At 45.8% G+C, this 25,000-nt stretch overlaps 1 protein-coding gene across 1 annotated transcript in view; it reads right to left on the reverse strand.

The window, feature by feature from the left end:
• Positions 1-13,236, reverse strand: part of kcnd2 (potassium voltage-gated channel, Shal-related subfamily, member 2) — a gene marked incomplete at its 5' end in the record, with an annotated part of 37,752 nt that extends 24,516 nt beyond the window's left edge. Inside the window, one exon of the mRNA XM_084330951.1 lies at positions 13,151-13,236. Coding sequence (XP_084187077.1) covers positions 13,151-13,236 — 86 coding nt within the window. The remainder of the gene's footprint in view (positions 1-13,150) is intronic.
• Positions 13,237-25,000: the final 11,764 nt, after the last annotated feature.

The following is a 25,000-nucleotide window of genomic DNA, read 5'->3' on the forward strand; positions in this document are numbered from 1 at the left end:
TCACAAGACGTGGGACCAGAATAGCCTCCGAGAACGAACGGCTCAGTACCACCACTGAGCTAACTGTGTCAAATGTCATTCCGAGTGAGACGCGTAGCATAGCCAGCGGGTTGTCGCGAAAAGTGACGTCGCTTATAGTTTTCAATTTGTCAATGCCCCCCGTTCACGTGGGTGTTAAGGCTCTGCTGTAAAAGGGAAATGGCGCTTCGAGAATGGAAATTGTCAAAACGGAACGTAGAATACACTCTTGGTTGACAAACTCATGATTATACCTGACTCACTTTTTGGTGTTTTGAATAGACGTGAATTAATCACCTGCTCGTAGGAAATGCTCTCGACAGTGAATACGGCAAATTTAAGCCTCTACAGTCTACCTTGGCGAATCAAACAGATTATTATACATTACATTTAGTTGAATTTAGTTTCACTTTATTGTCCACAATGTGGACATTGGTTTCTGAACCACCATTGAACAAACTACTGTAATAAAACAACAACAACAATGACAATGACAGCAGACATTATACAGTACATATACATACATCTGTAATGGGGAAGTGCAGAGAACATAGGAATACAATACACATTTTAGTAGATGAATATTGTCTTTCAATACTCTCTCAGGTTATCTGGCCCAGGAGCAGATTTGGGCTTAATACGAGACAGGCTAGACACAATTTATTGTTCAGTGAGTGTAATTACACAGTATTTCCAAGGTTGTTCCACCCATATGATATTTAAAGGGGACCTATTGTGAAAAACACTTCTTCCTGTGTTTTGCATTGTTTTTACAGAAGGAGGGGTCGTCTCAAGGCTGAGGACATGTAAAATATGTACAGTAGGTTGTGCACTTTCTGCAGTTCAGCTGTGACAAGAACCCTCCCTCTTGAAAGGAGACGTTCAGAATTGCAGCCACAATCGCCGGAGTTAACCCTTTCACTACCACACTGCAGAAGCGGCACAGTGGTGTAGTGGTTAACACTGTCGCCTCACAGCAAGAAGGTCCAGGGTTCGATTCCTGCTTGGGGACCAGGTTTCCATGATGCCAGGTACTCAGGTGGGGTATCTCCCGGGGCCTTTCTGTGTGGAGTTTGCATGTTCTCCCCGTGCTCGCAAGGGTTTCCCCCCCGATAAGATAAACCCAATGGAAAAACATGCACAACAGATCGCTAACGCTGTGGCGTCCTTGACGAAGACGGACAGGAGCACTTGGATTGGTCCCCGGGGCGCGGCTCACGTTGACGCCCTATCTGCTCCCGGCTGCCCATGGGGGAAGGACAACGGGATGGGAAAAGTGCAGAGTGTCATTTCATCTGCGACTCAGTGCATGTGTGTGTGTGTTCCTGTGGGTCGCCCATCTCACGTGTGTGTGTGTTAAAAACTGCATGACAAATAAAGACTTCTAGTCTAACAATATTAAGGTCAACCCTTTCACTACCACACTACAGACGGTTAACCGTCTGTAGTGTGGTAGTGAAAGGTTAACCTTCTGTAGTGTGGTTGTGAAAGGTTAACCTTCTGTAGTGTGGTAGTGAAAGACAGTGGTGCAGTCCTAATATGGGAACTGGTAACACGCCACGCCACGTGCACGCGCACGCGCGGGTACGTGCATGCGCACAGAACTGATTTATACACACACACGCACGCACACACACACGCACACACACAAGCGCATATACGCAAGTGCAATCTTTCTATCATACAAGCTCTTCTTGCTCTCTATTTGTGTGAATGTGCGCATGGAAAGCTGGCGCGCAGCACAGACGCTTGATTCAATATCATAAGCAGGTAGACCCCCATCACGAATTCCGAGCCACATTAGTATTCACCTCCACTGCCTGTGTCACACAGAATGAAGGGGGAGATGCATTCAGATAGCCAACACCCAGACACTTAGTCTACCTGCGCTTTTTGTTATGTAAAACGGTGGCCGGGTACTAGTCACAACGAATGGATACAGCACATTTTTGTGTGCGCGTACACGCGAGTACACATCCGTGCGCGATCGCGCGTACTTCTGCCTCAGTGATCTGGTAACACGCCGTGTAACCGGGTGTGACCGCGACTGCACCACTGGTGAAAGGTTAACCGTCTGTAGTGTGGTAGTGAAAGGTTAACCGTCTGTAGTGTGGTAGTTAAAGGTTAACCTTCTGTAGTGTGGTAGTGAAAGGGTTAACCTTCTGTAGTGTGGTAGTGAAAGGTTAACCTTCTGTAGTGTGGTAGTGAAAGGTTAACCGTCTGTAGTGTGGTAGTGAAAGGTTAACCTTCTGTAGTGTGGTAGTGACAGGTTAACCTTCTGTAGTGTGGTAGTGAAAGGGTTAACCTTCTGTAGTGTGGTTGTGAAAGGTTCACCTTCTGTAGTGTGGTAGTGAAAGGGTTAATAGCGTGCGTGTATGTGCGTGTGAAGAGATCTTGATCGAATAAGATGTTTTTACGTTTAAAAAAAAAGAAACGTAAAACACATGTTTAGAAAACCTCAAACACCTATATTCCAACCTTTCTTCTCTTGCTGAATAAAAAAATACAATCTACTCTGACCATTGTGTGTCGACTTAATTGTGTCGATTTTATTGTGTATTCTCATCTTATTTGGTTGAGCCTATATTGTGTATGAATTCGCTGATAACTGTGTCTTGTTTTGGAAGCTCGTCGTCGCTAAAAACGGGGGTAACCTGCAGTGTCTCACTGGAGTGGAAATAAAGGTTAGAAATTAAAACGAGATTTAATATGAACCTGTTGAAAAGGAATATAATATGTCCCCTTTTTTAAAAGAGTATTGTTTCATGATGCAATTTGACGCCCCGCTGCTTTTCGGTTTCTCGACTCCAAACGAGCCGGAGCAGGTGGGATCCACAGCGCTCCACAGGGGGGGGGGGGGGTTCTAAAAGATAGGAATTGGAGAATTGAAAAGAAAAAGTTGCAACAGATTGTCGTGTGGGAACAGACAGAGGCTTTTGTTCCCATACGACTGAAAGACGTTTGAAGACTTCGATGGTGAAAACCAAAGTGTTTCGTCCAGGTGTGTGTATGTGTGTGTTTGTGTGCATGTGCATGTGCATGTGTGTGTGTGTGTTTGTGTGCACGTGTGTATGTGTGTGTGTGTCTATGTGTGTATGTATGTGTGTGTTTATAACTGTGTGTGTGTGTGCAGAGTTGCGTTCCTCTTATCAACATTGGCTGCACGCACGCTAATGATGCCACGTGCACGCGCGCTCCTCGGCGTGTGTGCGCGCTCCCGTGCATGCGCATAAATGTTTCCTCGCTTAAGCACAGACCAGAGTCATAGATTATAAGGCTCTGGCACAGACTAAAGACGATGCCTAATTGCCTCTACGAATGGAATGTAACACATTTCATTCACAAGTTCTGTGTGAATGTATCCGAGAACGTCTTTAACACACCTGACGACCGGCACTATTGATATGCAAAGTAGCCCAGGTGGGGTACTTATAGCGAGTTGGCGAGTGAAGCGCATTCCTGTGTGCACGCGCGTGCCATGCACATCCGTGCGTGTGCGTGCACGCGCTTGTGCTCACAAAACTTTGGCTGCACACAGTGCAGCCTCGTCCCATGAAGAACGCATCCCTGTGTGTGTGTGTGGACATTCACATAGGAGTTTGGATATAAGAATGTGTCTCTTCCTTAAAGTAATTTAATTATGCAGATGAGTTTCAGGGCTCATCCAGCCAGCACATAGGCTATAATTAATGCTAACACACACACACACACACACACACACACACACACACACACACACACACACACACACACACACACACACACACACACACACACACACACACACCGCACGCACAGGGTCACAGTCGATCATGACACAGCTACACACACACACACACACACACACACACACACACACACACACACACACACACACGCGCACGCACAGGGTCAAAGTATGACCATGACACAGCTACACACACACACACACACACACACACACACACACACACACACACACACACACACGCTCACACACACACGCTCACACACACGCTCACACACACGCTCACACACACGCTCACACGCGCACACGCACACACACACACACACACACACACACACACACACACGTGTCAATTCTACTCAAGTCACGCTCCATGAAATTGATCGTGTGCACATCGCAATGAAAGTCTATTGTGAGATCCCATCCCATAATAACCCTCAGCCACTCAGACCAACCCACCCCCCCCCCCCCCCCCCCCCCCCCACCACCCCTTTGTCACGCTTTTGACATGCACCATCAAAGAGCTCCTTTATACCCCCCGCCAGGGGACATTATGATTGGAAGCCTGCTGAAGTGAGGAACTCTTATCAAAGGCCCTCCTTCTACAAACATCCCCCGGGCACTCCGCCTCGCGCTCGCCGCTCCTCATCAGATCTCGTCCGTTTTGCTGCCGGGAGTCCGTTTCAACGCGTCGGGGCATCAAAGGCGGACAGAGAGAGAGAGAGAGAGAGAGAGCTGGGGGCCCTGCGCGCGGCGGGGGACTTTGACGTTGCTTAATAATAATCAGCATTCATTATGAATGGGGATCTGCCATGCAGCCCCCCCCTCGCGGTAGATAATCCCTGAACTCTGAACATAATGAATGGCTGATGCGTGATTATTACCTGCCGCCACCTACACCCCCCCCCCCTCCCCCCTCCCCACACCACCAACACCCCCCTCATCCACGTGGCACCAAAGGGCAGAGCGGATCGGTGCAGCAGTAGGAAGTCAGGCGTGTGTCGCGGTGTTGTTGTTGGTCTATTCATGGTGTTCGATCGATGATCGCACGCGTCTCGGTATATAGGCAAACAAACAGTGTGATTGCGATGCAATAACAGGTGATTATCATTAAATGTCAACCGCGGCCACTGAGCCGTGGCATTTACTCCGCTGGTCGGAACAAATGAGAATACTATGAAGATGTGTGCGTCCGTGTTTAGAAGATTACTTCATTGTCAATGAACAAAAGGCAATTTCATTTTGTCTTTTCGCATATCGCCCTCCTAGTTACACATACACACAGTCCTCATATTCCTCCTAGTTACACATACACACAGTCCTCATATCCCTCTTAGTTACACACACACACACAGTCCTCATATTCCTCCTAGTTACACACACACAGTCCTCATATCCCTCCTAGTTACACATACACTCAGTCCTCATATCCCTCCTAGTTACACATACACACAATCCTCATATCCCTCCTAGTTACACATACACACAGTCCTCATATCCCTCCGAGTTACACACACACAGTCCTCATATCCCTCCTAGTTACACACACACAGTCCTCATATCCCTCCTAGTTACACATACACACAGTCCTCATATCCCTCCTAGTTACACACACACAGTCCTTGTAACTGAGGGGTACAATTCCCTGACTGTATTGATAAGTATGGTATCATTAAACCACTACCGCTTTATGTACTTTAACTACTGGCCACACAGTACATGATATAGATATGATGAACACTTTCCCACCATGAAACCAAGTCCACACAAATGTATAAGTCGAATATTTAATATATAGCAAAGGGTATATACAACGTTCACTTAATGACATTTATGATTTGAATGCACTTGTAAGGCAAATGAGTATTCGAAGGCAAATCAACATTGAATGTCCTATCTCTGGTTACGCAGGAAGCAAGTATACAACCTGGTTCTTTAGGGAACTATAGCGATGGTACTTAATGATTATAGCTGGATATACTAAAGGGGGGTCCTGCTGGTTGTAAGTCAGTAGGGGGGGGGGGTTAGGAGAGCCGCCGGCGATATCCCATCTGGCCAACGATTTCTTGGGAGAATTCAGAGTGCTGAACACGTTGCCCACAGAACCTTGGTCCACAGATGAATATGCTTGGGCCCTCTTGTAGACGGTAGCTGCCGGTCCACAACAAAGAGACGTGAGGCGACCTCACTCGGGGTAGAGCGCCGTCTCACCTGGGCTCCTCTCGGGGGTAGTTCCAACACTCACCAGTGTTGGCTGTTATCCATGGCATAAATCAAAGCACCCAAAGCAAGTAGATAATCCAAGCCGTGTAGGGCTCGCCGTCGTCCGGGTAAGGTAATCCAATGTGCAGGTCCACTCGTCCTAGCCCAGAACTCCTCGGATGAAAGCACCACACGTGGTCTGCCCAGCCTGGTTAAGACTCTAGATAACGCGAGGAAACGATGGGGGTACTACTCACTGTATAACTCTAACCGAACGATGCACCATACATAATAGACTATTATTAACTTAATAGAAATACGTCCCACTCGACGGTATAGTGCCAAACTATGACAATTCAACTATTAATCCACACGATGTCTCAATGCCATTCTGAGGCCAAGTTGACCATACTGCACCACACGTGTATCGTGGGTGAGGCTTAACGTCTTGCCACTAGGTTGGAGGGTAAAGAACTAAGGGCTAAGGGACTAAAAGAGGGAAGTTCTACTTTACTTGCGCCATATATATATGCGCTGTGAACAAATAGTACCATTCGTATTTCGCCAGACGTATTCCTACGCGGAACCGGGCTAGTAACGACATGTTCGTCGGCACGATTGAACTTGAACCAAGGGGCTTGGCTGCTGGCGCCAAGTTCTTGTCCAATGAGAGAATGAAACTATTATGGGCTGTTAGTAGACTAAAGGGATATTCAGTGTATATGTACAAGGAATATACAAGGGATATCAAACGATATACAAATACTATTAAATATATATCCATAAATAAATATATATATTCGGTTTAATCTGATCCTTCACAACAGTCCTCATATCCCTCCTACACACACAGTCCTCATATCCCTCCTAGTTACACACAGTCCTCATATCCCTCCTAGTTACACACACAGTCCTCATATCCCTCCTAGTTACACACACAGTCCTCATATCCCTCCTAGTTACACACACAGTCCTCATATCCCTCCTAGTTACACACAGTCCTCATATCCCTCCTAGTTACACACAGTCCTCATATCTCTCCTAGTTACACACACAGTCCTCATATCCCTCCTAGTTACACACAGTCCTCATATCCCTCCTAGTTACACACAGTCCTCATATCCCTCCTAGTTACACACAGTCCTCATATCCCTCCTAGTTACACAAACACACAGTCCTCATATCCCTCCTAGTTACACACAGTCCTCATATCCCTCCTAGTTACACACAGTCCTCATATCCCTCCTAGTTACACAAACACACAGTCCTCATATCCCTCCTAGTTACACACAGTCCTCATATCCCTCCTAGTTACACAAACACACAGTCCTCATATCCCTCCTAGTTACACACAGTCCTCATATCCCTCCTTGGTACACACAGTCCTCATATCCCTCCTAGGTACACATACACACAGTCCTCATATCCCTCCTAGTTACACATACCCCCCCCCAGTGATGTACCTGAACACGTTCAATGAACGATCGTTCATGAACGCGTTCGTATTTTGGGCGAATGTGAACTGAACGTACTGTATATCCACTAAATTAATGTAATTAAGAATGCGTTCATTCTCAGCGCTGTATAACGCCGTTCAAAGGTGTGCCAGATTTCATATGGCTTTCAGCCGAAAACCCAGTTAAAACACACCGTAAACAGGCTTAAAAATAATGCGGAAAACCACCCAATCTGGCAACACGCCTGTCACCAGTGATGCAGTCGTAATATGGGAACTGCCCATACGCCACGTGCATGCGCGCTCCCGCGCACACGCACGCGCATACATGTTCCCTCGGTTGCGCACAAAACAGATGATTATTATGCATAACAATGTTTTAAATGTAATTGTAGTTACAATTTCTTTAATTGAATTAACTTAAACTAGTAAAGTAAATACAAACTAAATTAACAATGTAACTTAGAGTTAGTTTACTGTACAGAAGGACAGTTTCCTTCAGACTGAAGCACAACTTAATGTCTCATCCTTCCAGTCGGGTTGCTTGACCACAGATCAAGGCAACTACATGCTCCCAGCTGCATCCCTCCATCCCCAGTGCTCTCTCTCCTCCTTCTCCCCAGTGGATGTTCCGCTGGTCATGAAGCTGGTTACCAGAGCCAAAGCTTCCACCTGCTCCCTCGACCCCATGCCTACGGTACTGGTCAAGGCCTGCCTTCCTACCCTCTGCCCCATCATAACGGACATCATCAACTCCTCTCTGTCATCTGGAATAGTTCCCTCCTGTTTCAAAACCGCCTCCATCACTCCCATCCTAAAAAAGCCTGGTTTGGACCCTGAGGTGCTGGACAACTACCGGCCGATCTCCAACCTTCCTTTCCTAAGCAAAACCTTGGAAAGGGCAGTCGCCGCCCAGCTTCATCAACATCTGTCCAACCATGAGCTCTACGAACCCCTTCAGTCAGCCTACCGAGCACATCACAGCACAGAGACCGCCCTCATCAAGATCACTAATGACCTCCTCCTTGCTGCAGACTCCGGACACATCAGCCTCCTCATCCTTCTCGACCTCTCCGTGGCGTTCGACACAATATCCCACTCAGTCCTCCTCAAATGCCTCTCTGACAACCTAGGCATCACCGGTACAGCTCTGTCATGGTTTCATTCATATCTCACTAATAGATCTCAGTTTGTCAGCATCAGCGGCTCATCCTCCCCCCCGGCCCCAGTCAACCACGGTGTCCCCCAGGGCTCTGTGCTGGGTCCCCTACTATTCACCATCTACATGCTCCCCCTCGGTCAGATTATACGTCACCACGGACTCAACTTCCACTGTTATGCTGATGATACTCAGCTCTACATCAGCACCTCACCATCCTCCCAGCTCCCCCCACAGTCTGTAGTCAACTGCCTCCACGCTATAAAAACCTGGATGGCAACTAAATTACTCAAACTCAACAGCAAAAAGACAGAGCTCATGGTTGTGGCCCCCAAGGCACTGCTCGGGAAGGTTGGAGATCTCCTCCTCCACGTTGACGGCTCTTCCATCTCCCCGTCTCTCGAAGTCCGTAACCTGGGCGTCACCCTTGACTCCACACTTTCATTTCACTCCCACATCAAATCTGTCACCAAGTCTGCCTTCTACCACCTCAGGAACATCTCCCGTCTCCGACCCTCACTCTCAGACTCTGTGGCGGAGACCCTGATCCACTCATTTGTCACCTCCCGGTTGGACTATTGTAATGGAGTCCTGTTCGGGGTACCCAGCAAAGCCCTGGACAGGCTCCAGTATGTCCAGAACTCAGCTGCCAGGGTTCTCACTCACACCAAGCCCTGGCAGCACATCACCCCCACCCTCATCCATCTCCACTGGCTTCCAGTCAGGTTCCGCATCACCTTCAAACTCCTGCTCCTCACCTACAAATCCCTCCATGCCCTCGCCCCCCGGTACCTGTCTGATCTCCTCCACCAGTACACTCCATCCCGGAACCTACGATCCTCTGATCTAGGTCTCCTCTCCATCCCTCGCACCAGGTTACGGACTTTTGGGGACAGAGCCTTCAGCGTGGCGTCCCCTACCCTCTGGAACTCTCTCCCCCCCGAAATCCGCAACGCCCCAACCCTGGACACCTTCAAATCCGCTCTAAAAACACACCTCTTCACCAAGGCTTTCCCCATCAGTTAGTTTTAGATTAAATTAGGTCCATTATCCCCTACTTTCCCTCATCCCCTCTTCCCCCTCCCCCCCTACTTTCCTTGCCCTATTTTTTGTCCTGATTGTAAAGCGACCTTGGGTTCTATGAAAGGCGCTATATAAATTTGATTTATTATTATTATTATTATTAACCCCCCACCAATTGCTACAGGGCTTGTATTTTGGTTTGGCACTTCTCGTTGTTATGCTATGGTATCCTATTATTATGCAAAGTCTAGGTGATAAGTGCCGGCCGGGTAGCTTCATTGCTTTCTACAACGGCCGGGTACTTATCACACGGCGCGACGAGTGCGCGCGTGCACATCATTGCGCGCATTTCTGCCTCAGTGACATACTAACACGGCGTGTAACCGCGTGTGTGCGCGACTGCATGCCTGCCTGTCACCCCCTGGCTACGTCATCAGACTCCTCACAACAAACAGTGGAACAGCGGAATCGGCGAGCATTAGTATCATGGACGAAGCCGAGAGCTGCAGCAGCACTCGCTCAGAGTCAGACTCTACCTCTACGACGTCGGCGTATGAGCATTTAAAAGAGTTGTTAAAGTCAGTACTGACTCAGACGGAAAAAATCTAACGTTTGTCTGTAAACTTTGTCCACCCGGTTTGAAGAAGCAAGTCTGTACATCGACGACGTCGACAGCAAACCTTAAACGGCACATTGAGAATAAGCAAACGTCCTGTTGTTGTTTTCATAATAAAGACAATTCAAGCTAAGTTTTTCCCCATGTTTTTGAAAATATACTGTAGAGATGAAAGCTGCAGCTGCTACTAGTGTGGACTGAATGGGCGGCAGCAAAGCGTTATGGAAATGCCAGTATTCTGATTGCTGTCTGTGGTTCAATAATTTTTACAAATAATAGCTCGCAGCAACGTATTGAAAAAATAACTAACAAAATGGACTGTTCAATATCTCCTTTATGTTCGAAATGTCAAACAGATCTGGGTACCTACTATCACTACTTTTGGGAATGTAAGTGTTTTACAGGTTCTGGGGCCAAGTGGCACGTGAGTTAAGCGACATTTTCAAGGTGAAAATAAAGAAGGATCCGGGAGCTGGGACTCGCATCAAAGGAAATTCATTTGACACCCTTACAATTCAAACTATTTGATAAACTTCTACTTTCAGCCCGGAAATGCATTCTGATTAAGGATTAAGGATAAGCCTCCATCTATACAAATGTGGTATAGAGAGATCTTCGGTGTGCTACCCCATGAAAGACTCTATGCAATGCATAGAGGCAACGACGCTTCCTTTCAGGAGGTGTGGGCCCCACTATTAGACTATTTTCCTGCTGAAATTTCTCAGATCCTTCTAAAGGCCCAGTGCCCCATTGTATGGACAGACCTAGGATAGAAAAAAAATATATATATGTATGTCTACATGTGAATGGTGCAAGTGCAATACTGTACAGTGCCTGTCTTGGTTTGCTTTCCTTTTTGCTTGTTTTCCTTTTTGTTTTGTTTTTGCTTGCTTATGGTGTGGATGATGGCATAGATGAACTGGAGGAACCCCCCCCTCCTTGTCCCAATGTGTGTTTTTGTAATGTAAGTAACTGTACGTGAAAAATCTTTAAAAAAAAAACAAGAACAAAATTAGAAAAAAAACTATATACTATAAATTAGTTCATTTTTGAAACCATGAACTTTAGTTCAACATTTTGAATTATGAACTATGAACTGAACTAGTTCATTCAAAAAAAATGTGAACTGTGAACTGAACTAGTTCATGTAGAAAGTGAACTTTCCCAACACTGAACCCCCCCCCCCCCCACACACACACGTACGCATCAAAGTGGTTCGAGTGCAGAGTCGCCCGCAGTGCAGTATGCTGGAGCAGTTTTTTGGGGGTTCAGTGCCTTGCTCAAGGGCACTTAGGCAGGATGGTGGGCACCAGAGAAGATTTCGTTTTTTATCGCATGGGGTGCACCTTTGCATTTGTATACAGATTGTGCATGTCTGTGTGTGTGTGTGTGTGTGTCTGTCTCTTAGTCTGTGGTACCTAGTGTGTATTTGTGTGTGTGCGTGTCACTATGTATTTCCTATGCGTGTGCCCTGTGCGTTTGAGCGCAAGCTCTAATCTCTCTCGGTTCCTTGTCCCACAATGCTCCCTGTCCACCGCGATTACATATGACATTGTAGCAATTAACCCCACGCCCTCCGTCACTGAAAGGCAAGCGTCGGCCGCTGACACGTCCACAAGGACAGGGGCCTGTGGTGGTACAGGTAGTCTCACAGCAGAGAGAGGAGGAGAGGAGGAGAGAGGGGTGGTAGAGACAGGAGAGGAGGAGAAAGAGGAGGATAGGGGTGGTAGAGACAGGAAAGGAGGAGAGGAAGAGAGACAGTTGGTAGAGACAGGAGAGGAGGAGAGAGATGTGGTAGAGACAGGAGGAGGAGAGGAAGAGAGAGAGGTGGGAGAGACAGGAGAGGAGGAGAAAGAGGAGGAGAGAGGGGTGGTAGAGACAGGAAAGGAGGAGAGGAAGAGAGACAGTTGGTAGAGACAGGAGAGGAGGAGAGAGATGTGGTAGAGACAGGAGGAGGAGAGGAAGAGAGAGAGGTGGGAGAGACAGGAGAGGAGGAGAAAGAGGAGGAGAGAGGGGTGGTAGAGACAGGAAAGGAGGAGAGGAAGAGAGACAGTTGGTAGAGACAGGAGAGGAGGAGAGAGAGGTGGTAGAGACAGGAGGAGATGAAGAGAGAGATGAGGAGAGAGAGGTGGGAGAGACAGGAGAGGATGAGAGGAAGAGAGAGAGAGGTGGGAGAGACAGGAGAGGATGAGAGGAATAGAGAGAGGTGGTAGAGACAGGAGAGGAGGAGAGAGAGGAGGAGAGGAGAAAATATAGGTGGTAGAGACAGGAGAGGAGGAGAGAGATGTGGTAGAGAGTATGAGAGGAGAAGAGATAGGTGCACAGAGACAGGAGGAGGAAAGGAAAAATCAGCTAAAATCAGCTAAAATCAAGGAGACGATGGCCTCCTTCTCTAGGAAGGGGAGCCAAAAAGTCAAGAAACAAACCCACCTCCCATGGCTAGATCACAGCTGCAGACAGCAATTGAAAGACAGGGACTCACTCCTCAAACAGAGCTTAAAGTCTGGACTGTCTATCAACAGACAGAGATTCACGCATGCTAGGAACAAGGTCACACAGACCCTCAGGAAGGCCAAAGCAAACTTCTTTATTAGTATAATTGAAGCAGGAAAAGGGAACGGCAAAAAAATCTGGCAAACCTTGAATAAACTCCTAGGCAAACACCACAATCGAGAAAAATACCCCCTAGAACTGAATGTGAATGACATACTAGTTAAAGACCCCACAGTACTGGCCTGCACCCTCAACGAACACTTCTTAAATAGTGTTCTAGACAGCACCAAACACTTTGCCCCCTCCAGTATCCTACCAAACCCAGTAACCAACACCCAGCCTCTCTTTGAACTGGAGGAGATAACAGAGCCTTAAGTGAAAAATATCATTCTGGCTCTGAAAGGCTCCAAAGCCAAGGACGCCTACGGGCTCGATACTGATTTCCTCAAAACATACTCTGATGCACTCATTAAACCCATCACTCTACTAGTGAAACAATCAATCACATCCAGTGAAGTTCCATCATCCTGGAAGATGGCCATGGTGACCCCTATCTTTAAATCTGGCAACAAGGCACTGGTGACCAATTATAGGCCCATCAGTATACTTCCTGTCATATCCAAAGTTGCAGAGAAGTGGATGTCAAATCTCATGACTAAACATCTCGACTTGGGCCCCACCCCACTTAACCCAATGCCGTTTGGATTCCGTGCCCTTCACTCAACAGAGTTGGCCAACTGTCTGTTTGTTGAAAAGGTCAAGAGTGCACTAGATAGCAACAAGTATGTTGGTGCTGTCTTCTTAGACCTTAGCAAGGCTTTCGACTGTGTCAACCATAATATCCTCCTAACCAAACTAACTCACTTCAATTTCTCAGCTGCTACAATAGAGTGGTTTAGATCCTACTTATCAAACCGAAAACAATGTGTCACGGTCAATGGCGCCAAGTCCCCATATCTAGACAACCCTGTAGGTGTCCCTCAGGGATCAATCCTTGGGCCCCTGCTATTCTCCCTGTATATCAATGACCTGCCAAATGTGTGTCCCGAACTCAATGTACAGATGTATGCCGATGACGCAGTCATCCACACACAGGGCAAGGACATAGAGTTGATTACATCTAGGCTCACATGCGCACTAGACAAGGTACAATGCTGGCTAAACAGCACCTGTCTCCTACTTAATGCGAAAAAGACTGTGTGCATGTTCTTTAGCAAGCGTCCAGAAACCATCAAGCGGTCCAATGTGTTCCTGAGGAAGGAGGGAAGGAAGGAAGAACTAGAACTTGTTTCCCACTTCAAATTCCTTGGGGTCATCTTGGACTCAAACCTGACCTTTAAGAAACACATAAAGAAAGTGAGGAACACCATCAACTTCAACATTTCCAACTTCAAACAAATACGGCCCTCCCTAACACTTGAAGCCGCAAAGACATACCTACACTGTATGGTCTTCTCCCACATTGAATATTGCCTTCTAAACTGGTCATTTACTGGGGCCACAGCCATGAAACCCATAGAACAACTTTACAACAGAGCATTGAAGGTATATGACAGGAAACAGTACTCATACCACCACTGTAAAATCCTGGATAAGCATAAAATAAAAAAATTTGAAAACCTCAGACGTTATAAAAGTTCCTGCTTTGTATATAAATGCCTGCACAGATTAGCCCCTCCCCCTCTCAAGGAGTTTATCCACGAGAAAAGGAACACTGGATTAGCCACTAGGTCAAACACCAGAGGGGATTGTGAGGTCCATTTTAGAAAGACCGCCTTCAGCAAAAATGTTCTATCGATAAAGAGAAGTGGAACATGGAACAGCCTTCCGGTCCCCTTAAGGGAATGTACCACCCTGTCCACCTTTAGGGGCCAACTCAGGAAATGGCTGTTAGACAGCCAAATATGCACTCATTAGGGATGTTAGTGATGTTGTACTGACTGAATGTCATGTTAGTGTGGTCATGTCAGTGATGTCAGTTTTTATGAATGAACGTTGTATGGTCCGCTTTGTGTTTGTTTTATGTTAGGACTACGGGTGGAAATTATCCCTGTGCTATTCTCAGCATATTTACGTCCTTATCATGCTGTGATGTTATGCATACACTCATGTAAATGATGTTCATTAATTTGCATTGTCCTTAACACTTTCACTGCCACTCACGAGATATCTCGGGTTTCCGATAGTTATGTTGAAAGCCACTCACGAGATTTCTCGGAATTCTTTTTTTTTTAGCGATCTGAAATCATATTGCATCATGCGAGCCTACCCTAGTATACCCGAATGGTGATCAGGAATTGGAATATACCAGTTGGATACCATCTGATGTCAGGTAAGGAATCTATGTTATCAGTGTTAGGATAATCAGACTAATTTTGATGAAGATATAGGCTGTTTTGTGAAATGGGCTATTTCGGTTTCACTGTAAAAGTCCAAGAGGAAATGAACACGGCGATTATCCGAGCGCGGCTCGAATGTGCTTGCGTGCACGTATAATATTGATCATCTAGCGTTTATTTGAAAACGATTCATAAATAGGCAGACAAATATCAACGTTCTGGAATATTCCAGTAAAAGACGATTATCATAGAATGGTCTAGAATGAACTGTTTTTTTACCTCAAAACGGGTGCTTTTCTAAATGCTCTCAAACGGAAATGAAGCGATAAAAAACCAATCTGCCTTGACAGCACTGACTGGAAAAGCATTCTTTGATAAGCGACGGGCAGATTAGACACATAGCCACAATTTAAAACATAGATTAGGCGATATTAAGCGTAACATTGGCGCCGATGGTGGCATTGAAGCGCTACCTCTGGCGCCACCTCGTGGCATTCAAAGTGTTAATAAACAAATCTTAATCTTAGGAGGAGAGAGATGTGGTAGAGAGTATGAGAGGAGAATAGATAGGTGGTAGAGGAGGAGAGAGAGGTGGTAGAGAGTATGAGAGGAGAAGAGATAGGTGGTAGAGACAGGAGAGGAGGAGAGCAAGGAGGAGAGGAGGAGAGCTAGGTGGTAGAGACAGGAGAGGAGGAGAGAGAGGAGGTAGAGACAGGAGAGGAGAGAGAGGAGGAGAACAGAAGAGAAGGGGAGAGAGAGGTGGTGGCAGATACAGGAAAGGAGGAGAGAGAGGCGGAGAGGAGGAAAGTGAGGTGATAGAGAGAGTATGAGAGGAGAAGAGATATGTGGCAGAGAGAGGGGAGGAGGAGAGAGAAGAGGAGAGGAGGAAAGATATGTGGTAGAGACAGGAGAGGAGAGAGAGGAGGAGAGGAGAAGAGAGAGGAGAAGAGGAGGAGAGAGAAGTGGTCGAGAGAGGAAAAGAGGATAGAGAGGGAAAGAGATAGAGGGGTAGAGACAGGAGAAGACCAACATCGGCTGTTTGCAGAAGGGAGAGAGGAGGAGAAGAGGAGCAGTATGTGTGTGTCTCCTCTAGCTGCCCCCCCCCAACTAAAGCTGTTTGCAGAAATAACAGAGAGACTGAGGAGGAGGAGGGGTGGAGTAGAGCGAGGAAGGAGAGGTGAAAGGGACAGAGTGGCCTGTCCACATGGGAGTATTTTAATGAGTTAAACACACACAGGTATGGACACGCACTAACACGCACGCACACAGGCACGTACACACACACACACACACACACACACACACACACACACACACACACACACACACACACACACACACACACACACACACACTTCTATGTATATGCACTCTGACACAGCCTGTCTTTGACGAAGGGCATTGCCACTTGGGTATAAAGAAGACACACATTGTACAGGTATGTGTGTGTGTGTGTGTGTGTGTGTGTGTGTGTGTGTGTGTGTGTGTGTGTGTGTGTGTGTGTGTGTGTGTGTGTGTGTGTGTGTGTGTGTGTGTGTGTGTGTGTGTGTGTGTGTGTGTGTGTGTGTGCGTGTGCGCATGCATGTGTATAACCCACTCAAGATTACAAAATTAGATGCCGTTGGTCTAACCACATACAAACGCACGCATGCGCACACATGCACAAATCTTTTCTGCAAGGTCATAGAATCTCGTTTGATTTCCCTAAGTTGTTTAGACCCTGCTGCTTCAAGGTTAGTGGCGAAGGGTGTTCGCTCACTCATAGGCGTAGTTTCATATAGGGACACTAGGTCATGTCCCTATACCAAAGACATGACTGCAGCAGTGTATTGCAAACATTGAAGGACCTGAGTGTCCTCAGGAAGAACAGCCTGCTCTGTCCCTTCCTGTAGAGGCCCTCAGTGTTGTCTGACCAGTCCAGTTTATTGTTCAGGTGTACCCCAAATAATTTATATGACTCCACCACCTCCACCTCCTCCCCTCAGATGGTGATGGGAATCGGGGGGACTCCTGAAGTCCACCACCATCTCCTTGGTTTTACTGGTGTTGAGTTGGAGGTGGTTGCTGTCGCTCCACCCCACAAAGCTCTCCACCAGGGCTCTGTACTCCTCCTTATCGTCGTCGGTGATGTATCTTACGATGGAGGAGTCATCAGAGAACTTCTGCAGGTGGCACCCGTTTGAGTTGTGGCAGAAGTCTGAGGTCTAGAGGGTGAAGAGGAAGGGTGACAGCACAGTTCCTTGGTGGGGCGCCGGTGTTGCTCACCAGTACGTCAGACTGACCTGTCCTGTAGTCTGACGTACTGCGGTCTGTCATAGAGTGAGAGTGAGAGAGAGTGAGAGAGAGAAAGATAGAGCGAGAGAGGGAAAATGAGTAATGCCAAACACGCCTTCACCGCATCGAGATAAAGAAAAAAAGGAATAACTCTGAATCTGGAAAGAAAAAAGCATGGGAACGTGCGCTCCATGGCAACGTGTTCTCCAATCCGGCGGAGGGAGGGGGGGTGGGGTGGGGGTGTTGCGAGGGCTGTTGGAGGGGGGGGGGTTTGGGAGGGATCTCCCCCGTTCACCTATCTGCCTCAGTAGCGAAGTTCCTCCAGCAACTCTCTCACTTCAACCCTTTGTGTGTTTCCTCTTTTTCATCCTCTCCCCATGTTCCTCTTCCCAGTCATCCGTCTAGAGAGAAGTACACAGTATCACACAGCTCTACTCACAGGGGAGAGCCTCTTTGAAAACTTTTCTCGCTTTATGTGAAAACCCCCATAATTCCCCTCCGACGGTTTGTGCGTGTCGGCGCCTGTGTGCCCGATTTGATGTTCTTAGGTTGGGCTGTTGACCTAAGGGTTTTCGCTACAGTCAAAGATCTTCCCCCCCAGTGGAGAATCTTATTGACGAGAGGACACTCGCGTTAATTGGGCCGGCTCGGTCGGAAAATGGAATGAAATGGCCTTAACGATGAAATGGCCTTAACAATGGTAGGATTAATGATGATAAGACTAACGATGATAGCGCTAAAGACTAGCGGCCCCCTCGTTCAAAAGCCCTGGCGGTCGCAAAGAGGTCAGCTTTTCGGGGGGAGAGACCGTCGCATTCCCATAATTGCTCTCGGGTGCAGTGTAAGATTCTCTCTCTCTCTCTCTCTCTCTCTCTCTCTCTCTCTCTCTCTCTCTCTCTCTCTTCCCCTCTGTCTCTCTCTTTCTCTCTGTCCATCTCTCCACCCGCATCTCTTTATCCCCGCGGTTCATCTGTGGCTGACAGGCTTGAGCAGAAAGGGACTCCATTAATGAGAATGCCTTCGTGGAAGAAGACATGCCACTGGATAAGAACATGAGAGAGATGGACGAACGAGGAGCGGAACGAGGGACGGATGACAGACAAGGGACAGACAAGAGGGAGTTATTTGGACACGGGGACTGACGATGGATGAACAGACAGGTGGACGGAAAGACACGGACATAATACGAATACAGTAGATTGATTTACAATTTAACAATTATAACTTTACAACTGTATGTGAGGCCCTGCTGTTATTGTACCATGTGTATGGATATATACATGTGTATGGATATATACATGTGTATGGATATATACATGTGTATGGATATATACAAGTGTATGGATATATACATGTGTATGGATATATACAAGTGTATGGATATATACAAGTGTATGGATATATACATGTGTATGGATATATACATGTGTATGGATATATACAAGTGTATGGATATATACACGTGTATGGATATATACACGTGTATGGATATATACATGTGTATGGATATATACATGTGTATGGATATATACAAGTGTATGGATATATACACGTGTATGGATATATACATGTGTATGGATATATACATGTGTATGGATATATACAAGTGTATGGATATATACATGTGTATGGATATATACATGTGTATGGATATATACAAGTGTATGGATATATACAAGTGTATGGATATATACATGTGATTGATTGAAAAGTTTATTAACAGATTGCAGAATGGGTACAGTACAGTACATCTCAATACATACAATTGTTAAGGGGATGCAGACCAGAGAAAGACTTTCGTCTTGTTTACACCAGGGTCCCCCATTTTCAATTCATCATAACATATATGACATACATGACATACAGATAGACAGTACTGCTACATCTATACATTTATGACATATCAGATTTGCAAATACAGTACTGTTTGTGATACAAAAGTGTCCAGAAAAGGAGTGTATATACATTTGGCGTAGAAACTGTACATTGGAGGAGGTTGGTGGGGTGGGGTTGGGTGGGTTGGGTGAGGGCTGTACATTGGAGGTGGGGGGGGGGGGGGGGGGGGGGGGGGGTTGGGTAGGGGACACACACACATTTTACACTGTACATTGGAATGTTGACAAAGCCTTACTTGGTCATTTACTGTACAACTAGGTTAGGACATTTGTAGGGGCCAGTTTCGAATTGCAGTCTCACGTAGGTGTTTTTGAGAGTGTTTTTGAAGGTGGGTAGTGATTCACATTCCTTTACAGCTTTAGGCAGGGCGTTCCACATTGATGTGGCATAATTGCGAAACGTGTTTAGTCCCTTGTTTGAGCCGAATCTGGGTTTTACATGATTTGTGGAGCTCCCTCTGGTGTTGTGATCGTGGTATTCACTGACCTTTGGGAAGTATTTTGACATGTACATGGGTACCTTGGTCGCGTAGTGTATCTTGTAGACCAGGCCCATTGCAAGTTGCTGTACTCTGTCGTCTACTCTAAGCCATCCTAGGTTGTCAAAGTGGGCAGGGGTGAGGTGGGTTCTAGGAGTCAGGTCAAGTAGTAGTCTGACTAGCTTGTTTTGAGATGTTTGTAATTTGTTTTTTAGTGCCTTTGAGGTGCTTTGGTACCATGAGGTGCAAGCATAGTCGTAGTACCCTTGAATGAGTGCTCCTGCTAGAGTCTTCAGGGTATTCTTGTTTACCAGAGAGGAGATCCGGTACAAGAATCGCGTTCGTTGGTTGACTTTTTTTATTACATTGGATGCCATTTTGTCACAGGAAAGATTAGCCTCTAGGATGGAACCCAGGTAGGTAATTTCATCTTTCCTTGTGATAATATTGTCACCCACTGTAACCGAGAAGCCGTCGGTCTTGCTGAGTTTGTTATTTGAACCGAAGACAATGGACTCTGTTTTGCCCATGTGTAATGATAGTTTGTTGTCGGCGAGCCATATGCAGATTTTGCCTAGTTCCGAGCTGAGGGCTTTTTCAACCTGTAACTTGTTCTTGTCAGAGACCAGCAGGGCTGAGTCGTCCGCAAACAGGAACAAGTTGCAGTCACAAGCTGACGACATGTCATTTGCATAAATTAGGAATAGTAGCGGTCCTAGTATGCTTCCTTGTGGAACACCACAGCTCACTGTGAGGGGGGGGGATAGGGTACCGTTTACTTCCACCATCTGTTCCCTCCCCTCCAGGTAGGATTGTATCCAGCTCACTGATAAACTATCAAAACCAATTGCTTTTAGCTTGTCAATCAGAATGGTGTGATTGACAGTGTCGAAGGCCTTTTGTAGGTCCAGCATGACCATGCCGCAGTATTTGCCCGCGTCCACCTCTTGTTTGATGTGGTCGTTCAAGTAGAGAAGGCATGTGTCAGTGGAGTGGGATGTTCTGAAGCCAGATTGGAATTTGTAGATTAGATTTTTTTCCGCGAGGTACTTTTCGATCTGTTCGTATACTATTTTTTCCATGACTTTCGAGATGGATGTAAGGATAGAAACAGGGCGGTAGTTACCCGGGTCTAATTTGCTGCCCTTTTTGTGCAGGGGTGTTACTCTCGCAATTTTGAAGTCCTTGGGGACGTGTCCCTGTTTTATGGAGAGGTTTATTATGTGTGTGATGACTGGGGTGATGGCTGCTGCTGAGTCTCTGAGGAATTTGGAGGGGATGTTGTCATGGCCAGTGGCCTTGTTTGGTTGGAGGGCGCTCAGTTTTTTGAGTACCTCATCTGTAGTTACTATTTCCAGTTTGAAGTCGTCTTTGTGGACGCCTAGGTTCATGTAGTATGCTACTATGTGTTCTACCCCATACTGCCCTGAGTGGGAGGGTAGTTTGTTTACCAGTGTTGTGGCTATGTTTGTGAAGAAAGTGTTTAAGTAATTGGCTACATCCAGCTTGTCTGTGATGAGCGTGTTGTCCGTCTTTATGTTTATGTTTGAGAACCTGGTTTTGAGTTTTTTACTGCAGCCTAGTTGATTGTTGAGTAATTTCCAAAGTTCACGTGGTTTATTTTTGTTTTCCTCGGTTTTGTCATTGATGAAATTTTTTTTTGCAGTTTTGATCATGGAGTTTACGTCATTTCTTAGTCTGTTTCTTTCTAGTTTGAGTTCAGTCACGTGGTCTTGGAGTTCACTGCTCGTGCTTTTGGTAAGCTTTGACTGACTTTTACGAAACTCAGAGCATTTTTTGTCTCTGGCTTTCATAGCGGTCAGTATTTCAGTGTGCATCCATGGCTCAGCGCGATTTTTTACCCTGGTGGTTCTTAGGGGGGCCATTTTGTTTAGTATTGATGAAAATTTGGTTTTGAAGCCAAGCCAAGTTTCTTCAACCAGTGTACCATTGAGTTCATCTGACCAGTCCAGACTCTCCAGTTCAAGGTTAAAGGCCTCGCTAGAGTAGGTTTTGAGGTCTCTAGATGTGACTGTTTTGTGACAGCCAGCCTTTAGTTTTAGCTTTTTGCGGGTACAGAATATCATGTAATGATCACTTAACCCGCATGCTATAACCCCTTTACTGGAGATCTTGGACTTGTCAGAGGTCAGTATGAGGTCAATGGTAGTCTGAGTTGATTCACATATCCTTGTGGGTTGGGTGATTAGTTGGCTGAGGCCGTGCAGATCACAAAACCTATTGAAGGATTTGAAGACGGGTGCATTTTTTTGTTGCATATCCGTGTTCCAATCCCCAATAAGAATTTTTTCCGCATCCTCAGCTCCAGCTAAGCACACATCCAGAGTATCATAAAAGCCAGTTTGATCTGGCGGTCTGTATATTGTGCCGACTAGAACAGATTTTGCCCTTTCAAATAAAATTTCCACCCATACGGTTTCAATTGTCTCATGATGAAGGTCAGTACGGGTAATGAATTTGGTGTCCTTATGTATGTACATACAAACACCACCTCCATACTGGTTTCTGTCATTACGGACTATAGTATAGTTCTCTATTTCTATTTCAGGGTCTGTTACAGATGGATCAAGTTTAGTTTCAGTAAAGCATATTATGTCTACCTTACCGCTCATAAACAGGTTTCTTAATTCGTCCAGCTTATGCTTAATGCTGTTTACATTAAGGTGAAAGATGTGTAGTCCGTTTTTATTAGCTGTGTTATTGATGTCTTCGAGTTCCAGGTAATGGTCTTCTGGTGCTGCTGTGGGGGAGGGAGGGGGGGGGCTTTGTTGTTGTCTCCGTGAGGTCTGTGTGTTGGTGTGTGGGGAGGGGGAGTCCTTTGTCCTGTCTTTTCTGGCGGCAACCTTTTGTTCTCCTGGGCTGGTAAATGTGTATGGATATATACATGTGTATGGATATATACAATATGGATATACACATGCATGTATATATGCGTGCATGGATATATACACGTATGGATATATACATGTGTATGGATATATACAAGTGTATGGATATATACAAGTGTATGGATATTGTGACGAGCCTGGTAGTGTTCAGGCTCGACACGGACCAAAACAAACAATTTCAATGTCCACACAAGCACAATTTCAATAAATAAATGATATGTATTGTTTAAGAGAACAAGTCCAATGGGCAATAGGGTAATCATATAACAGTCCAGGGTCAAAACACATATCAGAAATGGATTGTTCAATACTCAGAGTTTGTCTTCCGGTCCAGGGTCAGTACACAAGGGGGTTTCTCAGCCAGTCTAGGGTCCAGTACACAATGAACACCTTCTCGCCTTCACCTCTCCTCTCCACTACCTCTCACCTCACAACACTCGGTAACAACAATCTCTCTCTCAGTACTTCGCTCCTACCTCACCTCCTCTCAACAAAATACTCTATCTGTCCTAGTGTTTTGTGTTATGTTATGTGTGTCTGGGGTGTGTGCGTGTGGGATGTGGGTGATCTAATGGTGCACAGGTGTGTTCTAGCAGTCCTAATCAGCTGCCTAATTGCTTCTCCTCTCCTCGTAGCGGTAGTATCTCCCATCCTTCACGTAGCCATGGGATGGGGGATGATATCTGCCACAACGTGTATGGATATATACACGTATGGATATATACACCAGCGTTTCCGTTAGCCGGTAATTACCGGTATTTGACCGGCAAAATCTGTTGAAGTCCGACATATTTAATCTCTCCGGTCTTAATGTCCGGTGAAAATAATTCCCTGAGTCTAAGCACAATTTGATTATTTGAATTGTATTAAAATAGGCTAAAATTAAATAGTCTATGCGATGAACGAAACAATCATTACATTTGTTTCATCGTTGCTTCTAATAATGACAACGACGTTGTGCTAACTTTTGTGAAGCTGCAGAGCCGGAGCAGCAGCAGCACAATGCAGTACTCCAGCAGTACTCCAATTCAGCCATTTTCAATTCAATGTTGGGTGGGGGGCGCTGCTGTGCGGTCCCCAGAAAAGAGCCAATAACAGCTGAATCTGCTGCTGCTCGGAATTTCTCTCATTTGACCGGTAGATTGAAATCTACCGGACACTGAGGCCGGCAACAATTTTTTCTAACGGAAACCCTGATATACACGTGTATGGATATATACATGTGCATTAGGGATGGGTACCTTTCACATTTGAACCGATACGGTACCGGTACCTGTGAATCGATACCGGTACCCAACGGTACCTTTTTTCTGTACTTTAGTCTCAACATTTTGTATTTACATCAAATAACTACAATTTCGACCGTTTTCGGCTTGCCATTGCTCCGACTGCTTTGTTGTTGAATCAAGTCAAATCCTAGGTAAGCATATATTGTGCGTGTGAACGTTGACATGAAAAAAAAAAAAGGTAAAAACATTTTTTTTTTGTATCTCACTTGAATCGATACTCGGTATTACCGACGTGTTTCGGTTCGGTACCTTAAAAGTACCGAATTCGGTACCCATCCCTAATGTGCATGGATATAAATGTGTGCATGGATTATACATGTGTATGAGGAGCTAGCCGAGATGAGGAGCACGTTCAGCCACAGACTCATACCCCCCCCGACACACCACTAACCGCGTCGGCCAGTCCTTCGTACTAGTGGCCATCAGGCACCACAGCCTGTTTACTTTACTTACTATTTATGTCTTCTAGGGGTGGGAATCACCAGAGGCCTCACGATACGATATTATCACGATACGATAGTATTGCGATAAAAAATATATTGCGATATGCTGAGTATTGCGATATTAATATTGCGATATATTGCGATTTATTACCTTTTTTCAACTGCAAAGTAAAACTTTGTCAACATGTTTTATCTAATAAAATAAAGTTTTCAGTCTGTTCATCTCACTTCAATAATTTTTATTGCAGCAAGTGGGATTTTCTCAAGCAGACAGATGTCAACACTGTAATCTGTGTTGCATGTACCTGACAAACTGAACTGTTTGTATTACAGTCATATTCCAACTTAACTGAATGCACACGTGTGCGTGTGCGTGTGTGTGTGTGTGTGTGTGTGTGTTGACTACTGTACTATTACAGGTATTGAAATGAACAATGCAACTTCCTTATACAAAAAAATATTATTATAATAATAATAAAATATCGATACTTGGCGTCCTTGTATCGATACAGTATCGCCACGCAAAGTATCGCTATACTATACTGTATCGATATTTTCCCCCACCACTAATGTCTTCTACTATTACCAATCCGTCAAGATTTCAGCGAGTTAAGAGTATTTTTGTTTGTGCAGATCATCACCTTAAAGCAGTAGTCCACCCTCGCAAGATGGCCACCG

The sequence above is a fragment of the Notolepis coatsorum genome (genome assembly GCF_963971535.1).
Source record: "Notolepis coatsorum genome assembly, chromosome: 15".
Taxonomy (NCBI): Eukaryota; Metazoa; Chordata; class Actinopteri; order Aulopiformes; family Paralepididae; genus Notolepis; species Notolepis coatsorum.